This window comes from Ictidomys tridecemlineatus, chromosome 2, assembly GCF_052094955.1.
Source record: "Ictidomys tridecemlineatus isolate mIctTri1 chromosome 2, mIctTri1.hap1, whole genome shotgun sequence".
Taxonomy (NCBI): Eukaryota; Metazoa; Chordata; class Mammalia; order Rodentia; family Sciuridae; genus Ictidomys; species Ictidomys tridecemlineatus.
Window position 1 is genome coordinate 216,473,017 of NC_135478.1, and position 22,689 is coordinate 216,495,705.

The following is a 22,689-nucleotide window of genomic DNA, read 5'->3' on the forward strand; positions in this document are numbered from 1 at the left end:
ACACACAAAAAGTGATCAAGGTAGCTATTTCTATTTCAAACACACACACACACACACACACACACACACACACACACACACACATACACATATATTTACATACTTTAAAGTGTGAATTTTTTTTTTTTTTTTTGTAAAAGGGATGAAGAATTAGCTGGGTGCAGTGGATCATGCATGTAATCCCAGCAGCTTGGGAGTCTGAGGCAGGAGGATTGAGAGTTCAAAGCCAGCCTCAGTAACAGTGAGGTACTAAGCAACTCAGTGAGACTCTGTCTCTAAATAAAATACAAAATAGGAAATAAGGCTGGGGATGTGACTCAGTGGTTGAGTGCCCCTCAGAATAGGAAAATTTCTAAGAGCACAAAGGATATTTGGAACTTGAAAGATGTTAACCTTTGTTTGGCTGCCTGTTTAAGTGTGGTACATCACTATGGTAGAGGACCCAAGAGATAAAAGTCTGGGCTATTAGGAAAATACGACATATAATTGTGGAAAAGAAGATTTCAAAAAGGAATTGAAAAAGAATACTGGGTTGAAAAACTTCATGCGAGTGGATTCATGCGCATACAGAGATGACCACAATTGTCTGCTAACATTGTTTGGTTCAATATATGAACAATACCAAAATGGGCTGCTGTGCTCTTGCACAACATAATAGAATCAGAACAAGTGGTGGGGAAGAACAGACTCTTAGAACATTTCTCTTGTTCTTGATGTTGCTGTTACTACTCTAGGTGGAGATCAGACTCAATATTCATTACAGTAGACACATCTCAGGATCAGATAGATAAGGATTTAGGGAAATTCATCTGAGAATCATTTTATTTTTTTAAAAGGGATTAAGTGCCATAGACTCTTGAATTTTTTAACAAGCAACTTGGATCTTTTTTTTCAGCTCCTAAAAGTCGACTCCAAAATCGCCTGCTCTTCCATTTGGCCCACAAGGTATTTATGTTTTCATTTCAATTTTCTTTTTTGGTATCAGGGATTAAACTCAGGGGCACTCAACCACTGAGCTACATCCCCAGCCCTATTTTGTATTTTATTTAGAGAGAGGATCTCACTGAGTTACTTAGTGCCTTGTTTTTGCTGAGGCTGGCTTTGAACTCACGATCCTCTTGCCTCAGCCTCCTGAGATGATGGGATTATAGACAGGTACTGAACACCCAGTGATTCTGACACTTGGCTCAAAAATGTTTTTGTTTTAACAATATTTTTCTCTTATTTTCTTCTGTTAACAATAGAGAAAGGCAGCTGGGTATGGTGGAGCAAGCCTGTAATTCCAGCAGCTCGGGAGGCTGAGACAGGAGGGTCATGAGTTCAAAGCCAGCCTTAGCAAAAGCCAGGCACTAAGCAACTCAATGAGACCCTGTCTCTAAATAAAATACAAAAATGGGCTTGGAGGGCTGGGGATGTGGCTCAAGCGGTAGTACGCTCGCCTGGCATGCATGTGGCCCAGGTTCGCTCCTCAGCACCACATACAAACAAAGATGTTGTGTCTGCCAAGAACTGAAAAATAAATATTAAAAAATCCCCCCCCTCCTCTCTCTTTAAAAATGGGCTTGGGATGTGACTCAATGATCCAGTGCCCCTGAGTTCGATCCCTGGTACCAACAACAACAACAACAACAATAACCTAACAATAGAGAAAGGCAATTAACTATAAATTCCTGTTGATAGCATTTCTAGAATAAGTGGAATATAGATGTTAATTTTATTGGATTTTCCCATCATTAATGTTCTTTACCCTCTTAATTTATTCAGAGGTGTTAAGTTTTAGTTATTCTTAGAGAGCAGTCATTTAAGAATGTTAGTGTGCTTCGACTATCCTATCATCTCTTAGGAAACAGACTCAGAGGTACCTTTCTCTGACTCATGGAAATAAATATACATTTTTCATAATTGCCTTAGGGCAGCAATTTTGATCATTATAATGTTATATTTTAAGTTATAATTTAAAAATATATTTATTTTTCAGTTGTAACTGGACACAATACCTTTATTTATTTATTTTTATGTGGCGCTGAGAATCAAACCAGGGCCTCACATATGCTAGGTGAGTGCTCTACTGTGAGCCACAACCCCAGCCCCAAGTTATAATTTTTTGAAATATAAAATTTATACCCATTTATTCTATTAAACAAAATATAAGTAAGGAAAAGAGCAAGTGAAATAATATCTACCATATTAAATAGTAACTACCTTTCTGGGCTTCGGCTGTAGCTCAGCAGTAGAGTGCTGCCTAGCACATTCGAGGCCCTGGGTGCGATCCTCAGCACCACATATAAATAAATAAAATAAAATAAAGGTATTGTGTCAACTACAACTAAAAAATATTTTAAAAATAACTACTTTTTAATCTTTTAGAATATCTCTTTTAGGATAGATATTTTTTATTAGAACTTTATAGTTATAGTAGTAGGGTTCATCCCGACAAATTCATAGATGCTTGGAAATCCATTTCAGTTCATGATCCCACCTTTTCCCTCCTGTCTTCCCTCCCCTCTCCCATTCTCCTTCCTCTACTAGACATTATTTCACTCATCTATTAATTTGTATTTGATTGGTTCTTTATGTTATTCTATTCTTCTCTCCCCCTTTCCCTTATTTTACTCTTGCTTCCACATATGAGAGAAAACTTTTGACCTTTGAGTTTCTGAATTTGGCTAATTTCACTTAACATAATATTCTCCATCTCCATCCATTTACCAGCAAATGCCAAATTTCATTCTTTTATGACTGAGTAGAACACCATTGTGTGTGTGTGTGTGTGTGTGTGTGTGTGTACACCTATATTATATATCACAATTTCTTAATCCAGTCATCTATTGATAGGCATCTGGATTGATTTCCTAATTTAGCTATTGTGCATTGTGCTACTAAAAACATTGACATGACTGCATCACTGTAGTATGTCAATTTTAGATCTTTTGGGAAAATACCAAGGAGGGTGATAGTTGGGTCATGTGGTGTTTTCATCCGTTTTTTGAGGAATCTTCATATTGCTTTTTTGTGCCATAATTCGTTTAGATTTCCTACTTATTTGATTTTTAAATTGCTTTTAATTTTTAGTTGTAATAGATCATTTTGAACGTTGTAGAAATAGACTTACTTACTTATTGAGTATGAATAACTTTTTTATTTTTTAAAAAATATTTTTATTGGGCTGGGGATGTGGCTCAAGCGGTAGCGCGCTCGCCTGGCATGGGTGCTACCCGGGTTCGATCCTCAGCACCACATACAAACTAAGATGTTGTGTCTGCCAAAAACTAAAAAATAAATATTAAAATTCTCTCTCTCTCTCTCTCTCTCTCTCTCTCTCTCTCTCTCTCTTAAAAAAAATCAACCTACTATATGACTCCTTTCATTAAAAAACATTTTTATTATTATTTTTTTTAGTTTTAGGTGGACACAATATCTTTTTAAAAATTTATTTTATTTTATTTTATTTTTAGAGAGAGAAAATTTTAATATTTATTTTTTCAATTCGGCAGACACATCTTTTTTTTTTTTTAAAGAGAGAGAGAGAGGGGCTGGGGATGTGGCTCAAGCGGTAGCACGCTCGCCTGGCATGCGTGCGGCCCGGGTTCGATCCCCAGCACCACATACCAACAAAGATGTTGTGTCCACCGAGAACTAAGAAATAAAAAATGTTGGAAATTCTCTAAAAAAAAAAAAAAAAAAAAGAGAGAGAGAGAGAGAGACAGAGAGGGAGAGGGAGAGGGAGAGGGAGAGGGAGAGGGAGAGGGAGAGGGAGAGGGAGAGGGAGAGGGAGAGGGAGAGGGAGAGGGAGAGGGAGAGGGAGAGAATTTTATTATTTATTTTTTAGTTTTCGGCAGACACAACATCATTGTTGTATGTGGTGCTGAGGATCGAACCCGGGCTGCACGCATGCCAGGCGAGCGCGCTACCAGTTGAGCCACATCCCCAGCCCATGAATAACTTTATTTTTTTATTTTTATTTTTTTTAAGAGAGAGAGAATTTTAATATTTATTATTTTTTTAGTTCTCGGCGGACACAACATCCTTGTTGGTATGTGGTGCTGAGGATCGAACCCGGGCCGTACGCATGCCAGGCGAGCGCGCTACCGCTTGAGCCACATCCCCAGCCCTGAATAACTTTAAATCTTTTAATTGATATTGGTAAACTGTTTTATAGAAAGTTTATCAAATCATTCATAGGAAGTATATGAAAAACAAGTTTTTTGTACATTTAAAAATTGTGCACTATAATTATCTCTTTGTTTCTTCCTCCCTTTACTAGTTCTGCCAATTTTTACTTGATATAATTTTCAAAATTGGTTATTAAGTACACATAGATTTGGAATTTTTGTGTCCTCCTTATAGATTGAAACATTCATTATCATGAATGTCTTTCCTTATCTCTAAAACTTCCTCTTTGTCTATTTGTGTAGCTACAGGATGGTTTGGTCAGTGTTTGTTGTATTTCTTTATCCTATTGTATTTACTTTCTCCCTTCCTGTGTCCTTATAGTTCAAGTGTCTTCCTTATAAACAGTATATAAATGAGTTTGGGGATTTTCAATCCAGTTGAAATCTTTATTTTTTAAGAATTCCAATATTTGATTCATTTCCTAAATTTAATGTCTTTTACTGATATGGTCAGCTCAATAACTACCTTGTAATATTCATTTTCTATTTGTCCCTATGAATCCATGTCTCCCCTTTTTTTCTTTCTTGTATTCTTTTTGGATCGATTTTTTTTAATTCCCTATTTCTCCTCCAATGGCTTGAAAAAAATTTATCTAATCAATCAGAGGTGGTTTTTGGGTGGGAAGAGAACACAAATATACAAATTTTTATACCTCTTGGATATATAGATACGTAAATAATATACACATGTATATATACACATATTCATTCACATACACACACACACACACACACACACACACATATATATATATATATATATATATATATATATACACACATACATACATACACAAATACACACACACACATATATATTTGGGGGGGTACTGAGAATTTAACCTAGAGTAGCTTAACCACTGAGCCACATCCCCAGTCATTTTTATTTTTTAATTTGATACAGGTTCTTGCCAAGTTGTTTAGGGTGTTTAGGGCCTCAGTAAATTACTGAGACTAGTCTCGAACTTGAAATCCTCCTGCTTCAGCCTCCCAAATGGCTGGGATTACAGGAGTGTGTCAACATGTCTGGTTGTGTTTAAGCTTTGTGCATTATTTTTGGGTCTTGGTGCATTTCCTATGGTGTTTCCAGATGTATCTTCCTTTTTTTTTTTTTTTCCTACTAGGGATTGAACTCAGGACCTCATGCATGCTAGGCAGGCACCAGGCACGATATCACTGAGCAACATCCCTAGCCCTTCTCCCCTTTTTTTTTTTTTAATTTGGAAAATTGTTTGGTTATTAACTCTTCAAATATTCTTCAGCCTCATATTTTCCTCTTCTTTCCTTCTAGAACACCAGTAATAAGTACATATGTAGATATTTTCATTGTGTTGTATATAAACCCTTTTTCACATTTTCCTGTAGAGATTTTTTTTTTCATTTTATTAATCTTTCTTCAGTCACATCTAATCATCTATTAAATTCATCTACTTTATTCTTAATTTCAGTTATTGTGTTCTTCTTTTGTAAAATTTTCATTTTATTTTTAACATTTCCAACTCTCTCTCTCTCTCTCTCTCTCTCTCTCTCTCTCTCTCTCTCTCTCTCTCTTTTTTTGGCAGTGTGAAAGATTCAACCCAGGGCCTTGTTCTTGTGAGAGAAACACTGTACCAACAGAGCTATATTCTCAGCCCCCTCCAACTTTTTTTTTTTTTTTGAGTCATAGATGGATACAATACCTTTGTTTTATTTATTTACATGTGGTGTTGAGTATTGAACCCAGTACCTCACACGTGCTAGGCAAGTGCTCAACCACTGAGCTACAACCCCAGCCCAAAAGTCCCCAATTTTTAATTTAAGTTTTAAAACATATCAATAACAAATATTTAAAGTCCATGTATAATACATCTAATGATTATATCTCCTGACAACTGATTTTTGTGTTTTGGTCAAATGGAGATAAGCCTCCTATTTCTCCTCCAATGGCTTGAAAAAGTTTAACCAGTAAAATAGATGAGACTTTATCTAATCAATCAGAGGTGGGTTTGGGGTGGGAAGAGAACACAAATATACAATTTTTTATACCTCTTGGATATATAGATACGTAAATAATATACACATGTATATATACACATATTCATTCACATACACACACACACATATATATATGTGTATATATATGTACATATATATATATACACACATACATACATACACAAATATGTATGTATGTGTGTATATATATATATATACACACATATCTCTCTCTCTCTCTCTCTCTCTCTCTCTCTCTAGAGAGAGAGAGAGAGAGAGAGAGAGAGAGTTACAGAAAATGGAATTAAGTGTCCTGGTAGGAGATAAGTGTCCCGGTAAACTCGGTAATTTAATGTGTTAAATTTATACCAAGAGGTATAAAATTTTGTATATTTGTGTTCTCTTCCCATCCTAACCCCACCTCTGATTGATTAGATAAAGTCTCATCTATTTTACTGGTTAAACTTTTTCAAGCCATTGGAGGAGAAATATGAAATTTTTTAGTTATAGGCAGACACAATGTCTTTATTTTACTTTATGTGGTGCTGAGGATTGAACCCAGTGTTTCCCGCGCTAGGTGCGTGCTCTACATCTGAGCCACAACCCCAGCCCAGAAATACGGAATTTAAAAAAAAAATAATCAATCCCTAAAGAATACAAGAAAGAAAAAAAGGAAGGGGGGCAACATGGATTAATAGGGACAAATAGAAAATGAATAGTACAAGGTATTTGTTGAGCTGACCATATCAGTAAATACATTAAATTACATTGAGTGCCGGCTATTGTATATAAAAACAGAGAAGGCCAGGCAGAGTGGTACACCTCTATAATCCCAGCTTTTCAGGAGGCTGAGGCAGAAGGGTCACAGGTTCAAAGACAGGCTTGGTAATTTAACAAGCCCCTATCTCAAAAATCAAAAGGACTGAGAATATAGCTCAGTGGTAAAGCACCTTTGGGTTCTGTCCCTGTACTGAGGAAAAGAAAATAAAAGAAGAAGGGAAGGAGGAGGAGGAGGAAGAGAAGGAAGAGGATGAGGAAGAAAAAACAAATATAGAGACTTTGGATAATTCTGTCTTCTTCCAGAGAGAATTTGCTTTTGTTTTTGGCGGGCACACAGGATAGATTTTTGTCCATTAAGCCCTCAAGACTTTTCGAAGTTCTACATAATTTTCAGCATCTCAAGCATCAATTGAGAATTGACAAATGCCCTTAGAGAATAGTGGTGGCATATATCAGCCTTATCTCTCTCTCTCTCTCTCTCTCTCTCTCTCTCTCTCTCTCTCTCTCTCTCATGGGGAATTGAACCCAGGAACACTTAACCAGTAGGCCACATTCCCCTTCTTATTTTTTATTTTGAGAAAGGGTCTTGCTGAGTTGCTTAGGGCCTTACTAAGTTGCTGAGGCTGACCTCAAACTTGTGATCCTCCTGCCTTAGTTTCCTGAGCTGCTGGGCTTACAGTGGATCTTTGTGTCTGAAGTCTTCAGTATCTTAGTAGCTTTCTAATGCCTTCACACAGATATTTTAAAAATTTTATTTATTTATTCTAATTTGTTATACATGAAAACAGAATACATTTCAACTCATATATATAGAGCACAATTTTTCATGTCTCTGGTTCTACACAAAGTAGAGTCACACCATTCGTGTTTTCATACATGTACTTGGGGTAATGATGTCCATCTCATTCCACTGTCTTTATTACTCCCATGTCCCCTCCTTTCTCTTTGCCTATCTAAAGTTCTTCCATTCCTCCTATGCTCCCCTCTCCCATCCCCATTATGGATCAGCATCCACATATGAGAGAAAATATTCATCATTTGAGTTTTGGGGATTGGCTTACTTCAATTAGCATAATATTCTCCAATTCCATCCATTTACCTGCAAATGCCATGATTTTATTCTTTTTTAATGCTGAGTAGTATCCATTGTGTATATATACCACATTTTCCCTATCCATTTATTTACTGAAGGGCGTCTAGATTGGTTCCACAATTTAGCTATTATAAATTGTGCTGCAATAAACATTGATGTGGCTGTGTACATCAGTGACAAATTCTCTGAAAGAGAAACTAGGAAAACTACCCCATTTACAATGGCCTTAAAAAAAAAATTCACACAGATATTTAATAGTTTTCAAGCCTTTCTGGTTTTCTTGGTGAGAGGAATATGCTATAAAGCTACTCCATCATTAATAAAAGTTGAAATCTTTAATTCAGTTTTGAGAAATATAGTTTATTGTTTTTCTTCTGATGACAAAAATAATGAATGTTCATTATTGTGCTTTTAGAAAATCATTAAAAAGTCATACACCCCCACACCCCTCCACACACACACACACCCCACCACACACAAACACAAATCAAGATTTCCTATAAGTCTGCCACTTCTAGTTTAAAATTATCATATCTTTTAAAAATGTATGAATATTATCAAATTTGGTTCTACACACACACACACACACACACACACACACACACACACACACATATACTGTTTTATAACCAGGTTTTCCCACTTAAAAATGTCTCAAACATTTTTCCATGTCACAAGATATTCTATAGAAGAGATTGTAAATGGTGTCTCATGGGCTGAGAATGCACCACAGATGTGTTTCTAAAACAGCACTCCAATCTTTTTACATTTAAAAATAGGGTATGTCACACAAACACTTTATTTCTGGCTTCTTTTGAAAAATTAAAAAATTTAAAACTCTGAATTCCTATTTCTACATGCAGCAAATTGTAGATTTGAAGATTGAAGCTGAGTAGATGGAGTAGGTTGTCTCCATTTCCCCCCTAATCTTGTCCTATAACAACATTTTAATTTGGAACCTCACTACTCTGTCCTGTACTTGAATGTCTTCACAACATTCTGTCTAACAGATGTGTCATAATTCATTTTCCTATTGTTCCTCAATTGGATTGTTTCATAATTTTTATGCCTCGAGAAATAGTATCATTTGAAACTTTTTAAAAAATTAGTTGTTGATGAACCTTTATTTTTTTTATTTGTATGTGGTATTGAGAATCTAACCCAGTGCCTCATGCAAGCGCCCTACCCCAGCCCCATGAAACTTTTTTTAAATATGTTTTATAAATTAATCAGAGTGCAGGCAGATAAGAAAAATTAGACTCAATAAAGATCTTTCCAAGACAGACTTTAGAATACAGTCTATAGAATGTAGTATAGGCATTCATTAGCTGACAACTAATGTTTATTTTACAAATTAAACAGTAATTTACAAAATTACCTATAATAGGGACAGGGGATGTAGCTCAGTGAGAGAGCTCGAGCTAGCATGGATGAGGCCTTGGATTTAATATCTACCACCATAAAGAAAATATTATCTGTAATATGTCACTGACTAAACTAGAGATGAGCTTCAGAATTTATTGTTTTGTGGAAACAGATTCTTTTAAAAATTTTTAAGCAAATAAGCCAATTTTACACCAGGCAGGAGTGAGCAATCTACATATATATAAAGGGTCACTATCAAAATCTATCTGTTCTGAGGCTGAGGTTGTGGCTGAGCGGTAGAGCCCTTATGTGGGAGACCCTGGGTTTGACCTCAGTACTACATAAAAACGAACAAATAAAATAAAGGTATTATATCCAACTACACCTAAAAAATAAATATATATTTTTAAAAATATATCTGTTCTATCCCAAGTATAAGCAAAGGCAGCTATTATTTGCAACTACCACTTAGTAAAATAAGCATACAAGGTTGGAATGGAATTCTGACACCCAAAACAAAATACATAGTAACTAAAGAGAGGATGGAAAAAAATCTAGAACAGAAAATTAAAAATTGTGATCACTAAGTTGCTCAATGAGAAATACATTTTGATTACATATTGTGCACCAAGAAGAAAGAGATACAAAATACCAGATAAATTGTTAAAGGAAGAGGGCAAAGAGATTCGGGGTGGGGGGGTTGGAGAGAAAGAAAATATAAAGAAAGACAAAAGGAAGGTAAGCGGGTGAGGGTGGAGGGTTAGGTAATTAATATTAACTGTAAGTTGAAGACTTTCCAGCTAGGCAAGGTGATGCACACATGTAATCCCAGTGATTTGGGAAGCTGAGGCAGGAGGATTGCAAGTTTGAGGCCAGCCTCAGCAATTTAGTGAGACCCTGCCTCAAATAAAAAATAAAAGGGCTGGGGATATAGCTCAGTGGGAAAGCACCGTGGATTCAATCCCCGGTACAGAAAGTAAAAATAAAAAGGCTTTTCTTTGCCAAGGTTCTGTCTTGAGGCTATTTACATTCTTTCTCTGGAGAGACTGAAAGCCACAGAGCCTAAGGGAAATAGAAAATGGAAACATGGTATCCAGAAGAGGTATTGATTTCTCTAACTGTACGCTAATATGAATCTTTACATGTCTCTCCCTCTCTCACAATTTTAGTTTAATGATGAGAAAAAATTGATGAATTTTCATCAAAATCTTCAGGATATCACAGAAGACCAACTCAGTTTGGCCTCAATCCACTACATGCGTTCTCATTACCAAGAAGCTATTGATATATATAAGCGGATCCTGCTAGATAACAGGTCTGTGTGCTTTCGTGCATACCTGAAATGTCTTTCATTTTGTTAGTTTCTTTTATGTTTAGTTTGGCTGAGGACCTAGTGTCCTTTGGATCTAGTAGCACCACGGGTTCAAATCTGTTTAGTTGATAATCTGGCATGATTATGAACTCCTTAGGGATTGTTTAGATCAAGATTTCTCTACCTTTTTCATTATCATCCTTCTAAGGAGACTTTGTAGACATTGCTTCATCCTGATTGCCACCCCCATGAAATTTTAATATGCTTATATATATGTATGTCTTATATATGTAATAATGTGTTTCTATGTGTTAACGTACTATATGTATATCTATGTTTTACCCACAAAATGAGTATGATTTTTTTTCACTCTCCTATAAAGACCAACTTTGCCCCTCTGGTGGGGATATTGCCCCTTTTGGAAATGCATGGTCTAGATGTGTCAATCTCAGTGATGTGATTACATTGTAGGTAACTTGCTGATAAAATTAGAAACAAACCATTTTAAAGAATTAACATTCCAACTTTATCACTTAGCCTTGGCCTCTTTCCAGTCTCTAAAATGTCTCATCCACCTTTCTCCTCCCCTCTTTTGCATTGCCTTTGAAGTCTCCGGCCTGTTCCCCTTTCCAGTCATCAAGCCCACCTGCCTTCTCTGTTCTCTATATGGAGTGCCTATTTGTTTCCTGTTCAGTTATAGCTTGTGTTAATTTTTTCAATATGAACATTCTGAATTTTTCCCTTTCTCTCTCTCTCTCTCTCTCTCTCTCTCTCTCTCTCTCTCTCTCTCCCTCCCTCCCTCCCTCCCTCCCTCCCTCCCTCCCTCCCTCCCTCTTTGATACTAGGGATTGAACTCAGGGGTATTTTACCACTGAGCCACCTCCCCAGCCCTATTTTGTATTTTATTTAAAGATGGGATCTCACTGAGTTGCTAAGCACCTTGCTGTTGCTGAGGCTGGCTTTGAACTTGTCATCCTCCTGCCTCAGCCTCTCAAGCCACTGGGATTATGGGCATGCGCCACCGCGCCCAGCTCTCTTGCTCTCTAGTTTCCATCTTTTACTCTACTTATATTGAAACACTCAAATATTATACAATGCAAAAGGAGAAAAAAATGTGCTGACTGTATCTTGCCTTTCTTACAGGCAAACTCTTCACCTGTCCTCTTTGCTGTGTTGTCCATTTGATGTTTGTAGTTTGACATTTCTGTGAACTGTTAACTGTTAATTCTTTTCTTTAATAGGGAATACCTTGCCCTCAATGTTTATGTGGCCCTTTGCTACTACAAGTTGGATTACTATGATGTGTCTCAAGAAGTTCTGGCTGTTTACCTCCAGCAAATTCCCGATAGTACCATCGCACTCAATCTTAAGGCTTGTAATCATTTTCGACTTTACAATGGCAAAGCAGCTGAGGTAGTGATGGAAATGTTTCTAATTGACTTACCTCTGATTTGAGTTACTTCATATTTTCTAAGTTATTCATTAATCTCTGTTATCTCTAATATCCCTTGGTCATTGCCAGGATGATTCTATAAGAACCTAATTGTATAAATATTTTTGTTTATCATTTAGCGTTCTAAAAATTTTGGCTTCTGAATTCTGTTATATCTAATATATTGTAGATAATTTTGTAGATGCCTTATGTTAACCTAAATATGTTTAAAACCAAATGAGTTAGCTTCTTCCTCTAAAATATGTTTGTAGCTGTGTGGTTGAATATCACCAATATATATCCAGTAAACCACCTCAGGGATATATGTCACCCTCTTCTTCATCTCCATATAATCACCCATCAGTTCCTATCAGTTATTTATTCTGGATATTTATTTTTATCAATCCCCCCATTCTCTTCTGTTATTGCTCTAGTACAAGAGTTCCTCACCTCTTATTTTGGCCCCCTTTTTGTGGGGGTGGGGCCAGGGATTGAACTCAGGGAGGCTCAATCACTGAGCCATATCCCTAGCCCTATTTTGTATTTCATTTAGAAACGGAGTCTCACTGAAGTGCTTAGAGCCTCGCTTTTTTTTTTTTAGTTGTGTGGACACAATACCGTTATTTACTTATCTTTATGTGGTGCTGAGGATCGAACCCAGGGCTTCACACATGCTAGGCGAGTGCTCTACTACCAAGCCACAACCCCAGCCCTAACGCTCACTTTTGCTGAGGCTGGCTTTGAACTCCAGAGCCTCCTGCCTCAGCCTCCTGAGCTGCTGGGATTACAGGTGTGTGCCATGGCACCCAGCTTTATTTTTGCCCTTTGAATAGTTTTCCTGACTCTAGTCCTTGAACTTGATGAGCATGCCCTCCTCTCTTCTTGCCATAGCTTCACATACACCATTCTCACTGCTGCAATAACCCCCTTCCTTCTTGGCTTAGTACACTTCAGCTTCTCCTTAAGGCTACTCCAAGAGATAAACATGCAGACATTTTATAAATACTTAGAAATTGGTTAACTTATAGGCACTGTGTATAACACTTCATATCCTTTATTTAATTTTCCTGACAAGTCTATGGATAAAGGCTGTTATAACCTCCTTTTATAGGAAACTGAGATAAAACAGGAGGCCATATGTTATCATCACCTTTTATTTAACATATCTTAAATAAAACATAATTTTAATAACATCTTAACTAAATAAAGTAATTTAACATTATAGATACATACACAGACACACTATACACACACACACACGTGTGTGTACATTTAGGTAGAGAGATAATAGGATGTTCTGGATCTACATATAGATGTATAAATAGATATTTAAGCCAGCAAATAAACTGTATCAAAGCAAATTTTGGGAAAAAATGTCTAACAAGGAGTACTATACACACTTCACACTGACGGAGATTCAACCCTGAGTAAAACAATGTTTAGTAGTAGGGGAGAAAGTATGTGGGATGGAGAGTTCAAAAAACAAAAAACACATTTTTGGGGCAGCAATAGGATATAGATTTTATTTAATTTTGATAATCTTATTAAACCAGGCTCTTTTTTTCTTTTTTTCTTTTTTTTTTTTTTGGTACTGGGGATCGAACCAAGGGGTGCTTAACTACTGAGCCACATCCCAATCTCTTTTTATTTTTTATTTTGAGACAGGGTCTCGCTAAATTGCTTAGGCCTCACTAAGTTGCTGAGGCTGCCGTTGAACTTTCAATCCTTCTGCCACCAGCCTCATGAATTGTTGGTATTGCAGGCGTGTGCCACCATACCTAGCATTTTGATTAAATCAGGCATTCTTCTAGTAACTAGTAAAATGAGTTCTGTATTATATGGTTCAGTCAGTCTATCAAAAAAACTAGTAGTTTTCTGTTCTTAAAATAATCTGTTCTGTCTTGAAATAATCTGTAATGATTGATTTAATTCTTAAAGTACTTTGAATAACTTGCCCAAGATTATACAGCTAACACAATAAGTGGCAAATTCAGGTCTCAAACACATGTCTAACTGTAAAGTCTATAGACTTAATCACTAAAATTTACACCAAATTTAAGGTTCTTTCTTCTTTGCTCTTGGTAAACATGCCTCTATCATCATGCTTATCATTTGATAGTTACTACTATCTTCAATCTAGATAAACTTACTGGAAGCAAGGACTGAGTTTTTTCACATTTGTGTCTCAGGACCAGGCACAGTGTATGTATACAGTTAATGCCAACTGTATGTTGGTTGAATGAGAAACTAAAAGTATGACTGACAAGAATTAAATTTTAAGGAGGAGGAGATGCAAAAGAGATCATTAAGATGAAGATTGCAAAAAGGCCATTTGATTTTATTGCAGGTTGAGTATCCTTTATTCAAAGTGTTTGGAACCAGAAGTTTTTAAGATTTCATAGTTGGTTTTTTTTTTTTTTTTGAATTTTGGAATATTTGCATAGACTTTACCAGTTCAGCAGCCTTAATCTGAAACATATGTCAGTACTCAAAAAGTTTCATATTTCAGAGCATTTCTTTCTTTCTTTTTAATATATATATAATTTTGATTAGGGATGCTCAACCTGTACCAGGATTTCCACATTTCCCTTCTGATTAGGAAATCATTACTATTGGGGCTTGAAGCCAGTTTGCAAGGAAATAGGGAGTGAGTAATAGCCTAATTTGGGAATTCTTGTAAAGGATGTGATAGAAGAGAAGACAAGCAGATGATGAAGAAATAGAAGCTTTGAATTTAGGATGTTGATTTAAAAAAAAAAAAAAAACAGAGAAAACCACAGTTTCAGAGGATAAAGAATTGAGGAGCTTTTTCTTCCAAACTGGGAACACATCTTGTAAGAATCAAGATTTTGAGATTGGGATCAGACCCAAATTTAAATCCTGGATTAGTAGCTGTATTGCATTAGATAAAATACTTAACTTATTTAAGCAGTATCTGTAAAGTAAGGAAAATTATAATACTGACTCATTGAAGGTTGTTGTGGTGATTAAATGATGTTTATAAAGTTCATAACTTGATATACAAAGTAAACTTGCAGTAAATATTAGCTATTAGCAAATCTTTTGCAGGCTAAAATAGTCAATTTTATTGTTTATTTACATTTAATGCTTCTGTTTCTTGTTTAAGATATAATTTCTTATCCCAATATCATATTCTTTGATATTATCTTCTAAAAGCCATTTTTGCTTTTTAAATCAAAAATATCTTGTGTGTGTGTGTGTGTGTGTGTGTGTGTGTGTGTGTTGTGTGTATACTGGGGATTGAACTCAGGGGCACTCAACCATTGAGCCACATCCCCAGCCCTATTTTGTATTTTATTTAGAGACAGGGTCTCACTGAGTTACTTAGGACCTCACCATTGCTGAGGCTGGCTTTGAAGTCCCTATCCTCCTGCCTCAGCCTCCCAAACTTCTGGGATTACAGGCATGAGCCACTGCACACGGCTAATATCTTGTATCTTAAGTAACCATTCTTTTTTCTTTCTTTTTTTTTTTTTTTTTTTTTAATAATTTATTTATTTATGTATCTTCAGTTTTAGGTGGACACATTAGTTTGTTTTTATGTGGTGCCGAGGATTGAACCCAGTGCCTCATGCATGCTAGGCGAGCGCTCTACCACTGAGCCACCACCCCAGCCCCCTTTTTTCTTTCTTTTTAAGAAATCATTCTTGGGGCTGGGGTTGTGGCTCAGTGGTAGAGCACTTGCCTAGCATGTGTGAAGCACCAGGTTCGATCCTCAGCCCCATATAAAAAATAAATAAATAAAATAAAGTTTAAAAAATCATTCTTAAAAGGGTTTTTTTCTCCAATTAAAAGACAAAAATTGGTAAATTAGAAAAGACAAAACACCAATATATGCTTTAAATAGAAAAACAGAAAATTTGGACATAAAAGGACATGTTTCATTCAGACTATTTCTAACATGGTTTCTAGCATTTGTGTCATGTTTTTATAAAGGTCATTTTTACTTTAACATAGATATAATAACCTACATTTTCTACTTATGGTTTTACTTTTAAACAGATTTATTGATATAATTAACGTAACATACATTTCATCCTTTAAAGTGTAAAAAACTCAATGGTTTTTAGTATATTAAGAGGTTATATGCAACTATCACAATCTTAAGACATTTCTATTATTTCAAAAAGAAATACCATCTTTTTTAACTATCAACCCCTCTTTTCCTATCCCCAAACAACTGCTAGTCTACTTTCTATATCCATGTCTTTCCCTGTACTAGATCTTCCATACAAAGGAGCTGTATGATACGCAGTCTTTATGACTAGTTTTTTTTGCTTAGCATAATGTTTATAAGGTTCATCATTTTGTAACATATATCAGGATGTCATTTTTATGACCAAATCATTTTCAGTTGTTTGCATATACTACATTTTGTTTTTCCATCATTGGTTGATGGACATTTGGGTTGTTAGCACCTTTTGCCTATTAAGAATAATGCTGCTATAAACTTTTTGTCCAAGTTTTTGTTTGGGCATCAGTTTTCATCCCCCTTGAGTGTAACATACTTACAGTTGAATTTTGGGTCATTTGGTAACTCCATATTTAATTGTTTGAGGAATTTGCCTGACTATTTTTCCAAAGTAACTGCACTGTTTTATATTCTCACCAGTAGTGTAGAATGGTTTTGATTTTTCAACATCCCTGCCAATAGTTACCTGACTTTTTGACTCTAGCCATTCTATTGGGTATGAAGTTGCATTTTACTGTTGATTAATAATGTTGAGCATCATTTCAAATACTTATTGGCCATTTGTTTGTCTTCTTTGTAGAAATATCTATTCAAGTTATTTTAAAAATTCAGTTGTTTTTTTTTAAAAAAATATATTTTTTAGTTGTAGATGGACATAATATCTTTATTTATTTATTTATTTAGTATGTGGTACTGAGGATCAAACCCAGTGTCTCACACGTACTAGGCAAGTGCTCTACCACTGAGCTATAGCCCCAGACCTCAGTTGTCTTTTTATTATTGAGGTGCAGTTCAATATTTATTATTGAGGTGCAGTTATGTATTCTAGGTACCAGTCCTTTGTTATATATATGAATCACAAGTATTTTCTTCCATTCTGTGAGTTGTCTTTTCATTTTCATTTTCTCTCTTTCTTGTGTGTGTATATGATAATGTTCTGTTTTTTTTTTTAAATTTTATTTTTAATATTTATTTTTTAGTTCTCGGCGGACACAACATCTTTGTTGGTATGTAGTGCTGAGGATGGAACCCGGGCCACACGCACTCCAGGCGAGCGCGCTACCAGTTGAGCCACATCCCCAGCCCCATATTGTTCTGTTTTGTTTGTTTGCACTGGGTTTTGAACCCAGAGCCTTGTAAATGTGCTTTGGTACGTGCCTTACTGCTTAAGCTATAGCCACAACCCATCATTTTCTTTTTTTATTTTTTTACTCCACCCATACTGTTAATTGATTTCAGGGGCACTCTACCATTGAGCCCCATCCCAAGCCCTTTTTATATTTTATTTTGAGACAGGGGTCACTAAGTTGCTGAGGTTTGCCTGGAACTTGCAATCCTCCTGCCTCACCTTCCAAGTTGCTAGGATAGCAGGAGTATACCATCATGACTGGCTCTCACTTTCTTAATAGTGGTTTTTGAAGCACAATAGTTTTAAATGTTGATGAAGTCAAACTTGTCTATTTTTTTCTTGTGTTGCTGTGTTTTGGGTGTCATATCTAAGAATCTTTGGCCAAATCTAATCATGAAGATTTACCCCCATTTTTCTCTTAAGAGTTTTATAATTTTTAAAAAATATTTACTTTTTAGTTTTTTTAGGTGGACACAATATCTTTATTTTTATGTGGTACTGAGGACCAAACCCAGTGCCCCCCACATGCCAGGCAAGCATGCTACCACTTGAACCACATCCCCAACTCAAGAGTTTTATAATTTTAGCTCTTAGATTTAGGGCTCTGATTCATCTCAAGTTAATACTTGTATATGGTATGGGATACAATTGTTTTGCATGTGAATATCCAGTTGTCCCAGAACCATTTGTTGAAGAGACTATTTTTTCCCTCATTGAACATTCCTGGCATCCCTGTTAAAAGTCAGATAACCATAGACAGGTACATAGATTTAATCTCTAGACTCAATTCTGTTTCATCATTCTATATGTCTATCTCTTACACCAATACTCTTCTTCTTTTTTTTAGATTTATTTTTTTAAACATTCATTTATTTATTTTTATATGGTGCTGAGGATCAAACCCAGTGCCTCGAACATGCTAGGTATTCGTTCTACCACTGAGCCACAACCCAGCCCTTGATTACTGTTCTTTTGTAGCAAATTTTTAAGTCAGAAAGTGTGGGTTCTTCTAATTTGCTTTTGTTTTCCTTCAACATTGTCTGGGCTGTTCTTGTCTTTTGCAATTCAATATGAATTTTAGAATTAGTTTGTTTATTTCTACAGAAAACTCAACTGGAATTCTAGTAGGGATTGCAATGAATCTGTAGATTAATTAGAGATTATTGCTATGTTAACAATATTAAGTCTTCCAATCAATGAATATAGAATGTTTTCCCCTATATGTATATGTTCTTTAATTTTTTTCAACAATGTTTTATAGTTTTCAGGAGATAAGTTTTACACTTCTTTGTTACATTTGTCACTAAGTTTTTGCTTTTAAATAATCTTTGTTTTTCTCAGCTTCCTGTTTTCTTTGTTAGTGCTTATTTTTTGTTTTCTTTTTTACCCCGCTTTTTTCTTGGGGGGTTACTGGATATTGAATGCAAGGGCACTCAACCACTGAGTCACACCCCAGCCCTATTTTGTATTTTATTTAGACACAGGATCTGAGTTGCTTAGCACCTCTCCATCTCTGAGGCTGGCTTTGAACTCATGATCCTCCCACCTCAGCCTCTCAAGCTGGATGATAGCTGTGAGCCACTGCACCATATTTTTATTGGTGCGTTATAGTAGATAATCGTGGGATTTTTATTATATATTCATACATGCTCACACTATAACAAATATAATTTGACCTATCATTCTCTAGTATTTCCCCCTTTTTACCTTTTATTTTCTTAAAATTGTCACATGGGTGTTTTGTGATCTGAGCTTCAGAGTTTGAATTTCTGAAATTTATATGGTTTGTTTCTCCTGATTCTTCCTTATGGAATTCAGTTTCTCCCTATTTCAGGTTATCTTTGTGTGCTGGACACAGTATTTGAAAAATTACTTATAGGACTAACTTAACACCTGCAATGAAGACACTTTCCTCCCTAAAGAATATATTTTCTGGAGCTGGGGTTGTGGCTCAGTGGTAGAGCACTTGCCTAGACTGTGTGAGGAACTGGATTTGATTTTCAGCACCACATAAAATTACATGAACAAAATAAAAGTCCATCAACATCTAAAAAAGTATTAAAAAAAAAAAAGAATATGTGCTCTCTTACCAAGTGCTTGGTAGAACTCTGAGACCGAGCCCACCTTAAACCAAAGCTAAGAACAGAGAGTCCCTAACTGTACACCAGATTCTAACTGAGCTGTATTTCTGTGCAAGGCTTATTCTAGTTCTGTTCCATCCTTCCTTTACCAGTGTGGCTCTTTGGAGTCCCAGATGATTGTGAGAAGGGATTCCTGTTAGATTTCCCACCTTGTTCTTGCCCTAGGCTTTGTTTTTTTGTCCTTCTTGCCTGGGCAGATTATCAATTAAAAGTTCTAATTTTATAGAGTGGGTGAAAAATGACAGCCATGCTTTCTTACTTTCTGGATTTATTCTTTCTCCTTCATTTTGACCTGACAGCTCTTTCCTTGTCATCTCTTTGGCATGCTTAAGAAAATCTTTTAATAATTTCTCTATGTTTTTAGTTTTTTTTTCCCCCAGTGGGAGCAGTAATTTGAATAATCTAGCCTAGTGGCCATCAAAATGTTATCTGGGGCCGGGCGTGGATGGTGCACACCTGTAATCCCAGAGGTTCTGGACACAGAGGCAGGAAAATCACAAGTTCAAAGCCAGCCTCAGCAATTTAGCAAGGCCCTAAGCAACTCAGTGAGACCCTGTCTCTAATAAAAATACAAAATAGGGCTGGGGATGTGGCTCATTGATCAAGTGCCCCTGAGTTCAATCCCTGGTACCCCCCAAAAACCAAAAATTCTAAAAAATGTTATCTGAGAGCCCAAGGGTCCCTGAGACCCATGTCTCGGAGCCTTTGAGGCAGGGCCAGGACAGAATGAGGCAGATGGGCTGCCTGGGAATGGAGTTTAAGTGTGAGCGCTCACACCACTCGCACAAAGCGCCTCCTTCCATGTGTCCTGGGCAGCTCATTTGTCTTACCTCTGGTCCCTGCTGGTCCTGCCAGCTTATTCATCTTGTATTAAACCAGACAGTAATAAGCATATTCATAGATAATGTTAATCAGAGCCACTTTTCTCACCAAATTTTTGCTGGCAAATATCATTTTGTTAAAATAAAAAATATTTATGTTTACATGTAGTGGGGTTATTATTGCTATTGTTTTTAATTTTTTGTTGTTGTTGTAGTTGGACACAATATACCTTTATTATAGTTATTTATTTTTATGTGGTGCTGAGGATCGAATCCAGCATCTCGAGCCTTGCACATACTAGGCGAGCGCTCTGCCACTGAGCTACAACCCCAGCCCCTATTACTGCTATTTTTGATTAACCAAATATTTAAAATTTTGTTTTAATTTCTTTTATGATAAATGTAAATGGCTATAACTCACATAAACAAAAGCCCTTTGAGATCCTTAGAGTATAAAAGGGATTTTGAGTCCAAAAGGACTAAAAAAAAAACCCACTGCTAATCTAGCCTAGTATTACCCCAAAATTTGAATTGCTGTGGTGAACAAAGAAGGGATTAAAAAAGGATTGTTGGTGGGTGTGGTTATATAATCCCAGCAATTGGTGAGGCTGAGGATTTAAGATTTGAGGGTAGCCTGGGCAACTTAACAAAACACTGTCTCAAGATAAAATAATAAAAGGATAAGGGTGTAGCTCATGGCTACAGTGCTTGCCTAGCACGTGTTAGGCCTTGGGTTCAATCCCTACTACAAAAAGGAAACAAGATGGGGGGCAGGGCGTGGAGATTGCTAAAAAGATGTACACTCCCAGCTGAGATCAAGTGGAGTGAGTTTGTAGAGGTTAGTAAGAATTCAACAATTTTATACAGAAAATCTTAATTATCCACTAATGGGAGTAGAAAAGAATAGAGGAAGATTACTCAAAAATATGGATTTTGCAAAAAACTATAAGTAAATAGCAGAAAGATTAGTAAAGTAGAGCCAGCTGTGATGGCATATGCCTTTAATCCCAGTGGTTTAGGAGGCTGAGGCAGGAGGATCACAAGTTCAAAGCCAGCCTCAGCAATTTAGCGAGATCCTAAGCAACTCAATGAGACCCTGTCTCTAAAGAAAATATAAAAAAGGACTGGGGATGTGGCTCAGTGTTTAAGTGCCCCTGGGTTCAATCCCCAGTACAAAAAAAAAAAAAAAAAAAAAAAAAAAAATCAGTAGAGGGGAACAGAAGGTGGGAGGAGTCGAGAGAAAGAAGACTGCATTGGAGCAAATTATGTTCCATGCCTTTATAACTATGTCAGAATGAATCCTAAATGTTATATGTAGCTTAAAAAGCTAATGAAATTTTAAAAAATATGGATTGTTAAGGTAGAAATAGCAGAAAGTTGAGGAAGGGGATAATAAACCTAGGGACTTAGTGAAGACACTGTGGAAATACTGACCATTTTTTTTTTGTTTTGTTTTTTGTTTTTTTCTTCTTTTAACTGGCTAATTTATTTAAACTTCATAGTAATAGGAATTAAGGAATTATTATTATTATTATTAAAGACAGAATTTCTCAGCAGGCTACTATGTAGCCCTGACCATTTGTCCTTGAGTGAGTAAAGGGGACAAGAGAAGACCTAGGAAATAATAAGACACAAGGGAAAAGACACTTGGATTATGTTATGTAAACAAAAGTCAGTTTAGCAGGAAGGAGGGAGTAACCACAAGACTCAGGATGTGGGTCAAATTGAAGAATCAACCTTAGTTGTTAAAGGTTAGCCACCTTATCACTGTTGGCACTGAGAGAAAAGTTTTACTCTAGGAGTTTTCAGACGTGAGGGTGCTATTTTTCAAACTTGCTGCTTAGTGTGAGTTTCAAGACTCTTCACTTTTATAAGCCTCACTGTTCTTGTCTATAAAATGTGAAGAATAATAATTACACTGATAGTCATGAGAATCAAATGAAATAGCATATTAAATTCTTTGTAAAATATAAATCATTGTATAAATATGTGGAATAAGAGCTATATACTTGCTATTTTCATAAATCTTTGCTTTTTAATTTTCAGGCAGAACTCAAAAGCTTGATGGACAATGCTTCTTCATCCTTTGAATTTGCTAAAGAACTCATCAGGCACAATCTGGTGAATAACGGTTTCCCGTCTTGACTGACTTCAGTCCTACTCTACTTTGGTACATCCCAGAAATTAGAAAGATGAATAAAAGGAGATGCCCCAACATATATTGGTCCTCTCCAAAGGAATGCCTCCTTATTGAGAA

The 22,689-nt window shown here is 36.1% G+C and overlaps 1 protein-coding gene across 2 annotated transcripts in view; it reads left to right on the plus strand.

Annotated features, from left to right (window-relative positions):
- Ift56 (intraflagellar transport 56) overlaps positions 1–22,689 on the plus strand; it is a 66,288-nt gene that overhangs the window by 7,600 nt on the left and 35,999 nt on the right. Inside the window, exons 5-8 of one of the 2 annotated variants that reach the window (XR_013435442.1) lie at positions 896–945; positions 10,554–10,699; positions 11,938–12,109; positions 22,479–22,602. Coding sequence is in view for 1 of the 2 variants with exons in the window: in XM_005332415.5 (XP_005332472.1) it covers positions 896–945; positions 10,554–10,699; positions 11,938–12,109; positions 22,479–22,553 (443 nt within the window). In the remaining variant the exon portion in view is untranslated. The remainder of the gene's footprint in view (positions 1–895; positions 946–10,553; positions 10,700–11,937; positions 12,110–22,478; positions 22,603–22,689) is intronic. The other variant, XM_005332415.5, reaches the window with a different exon arrangement.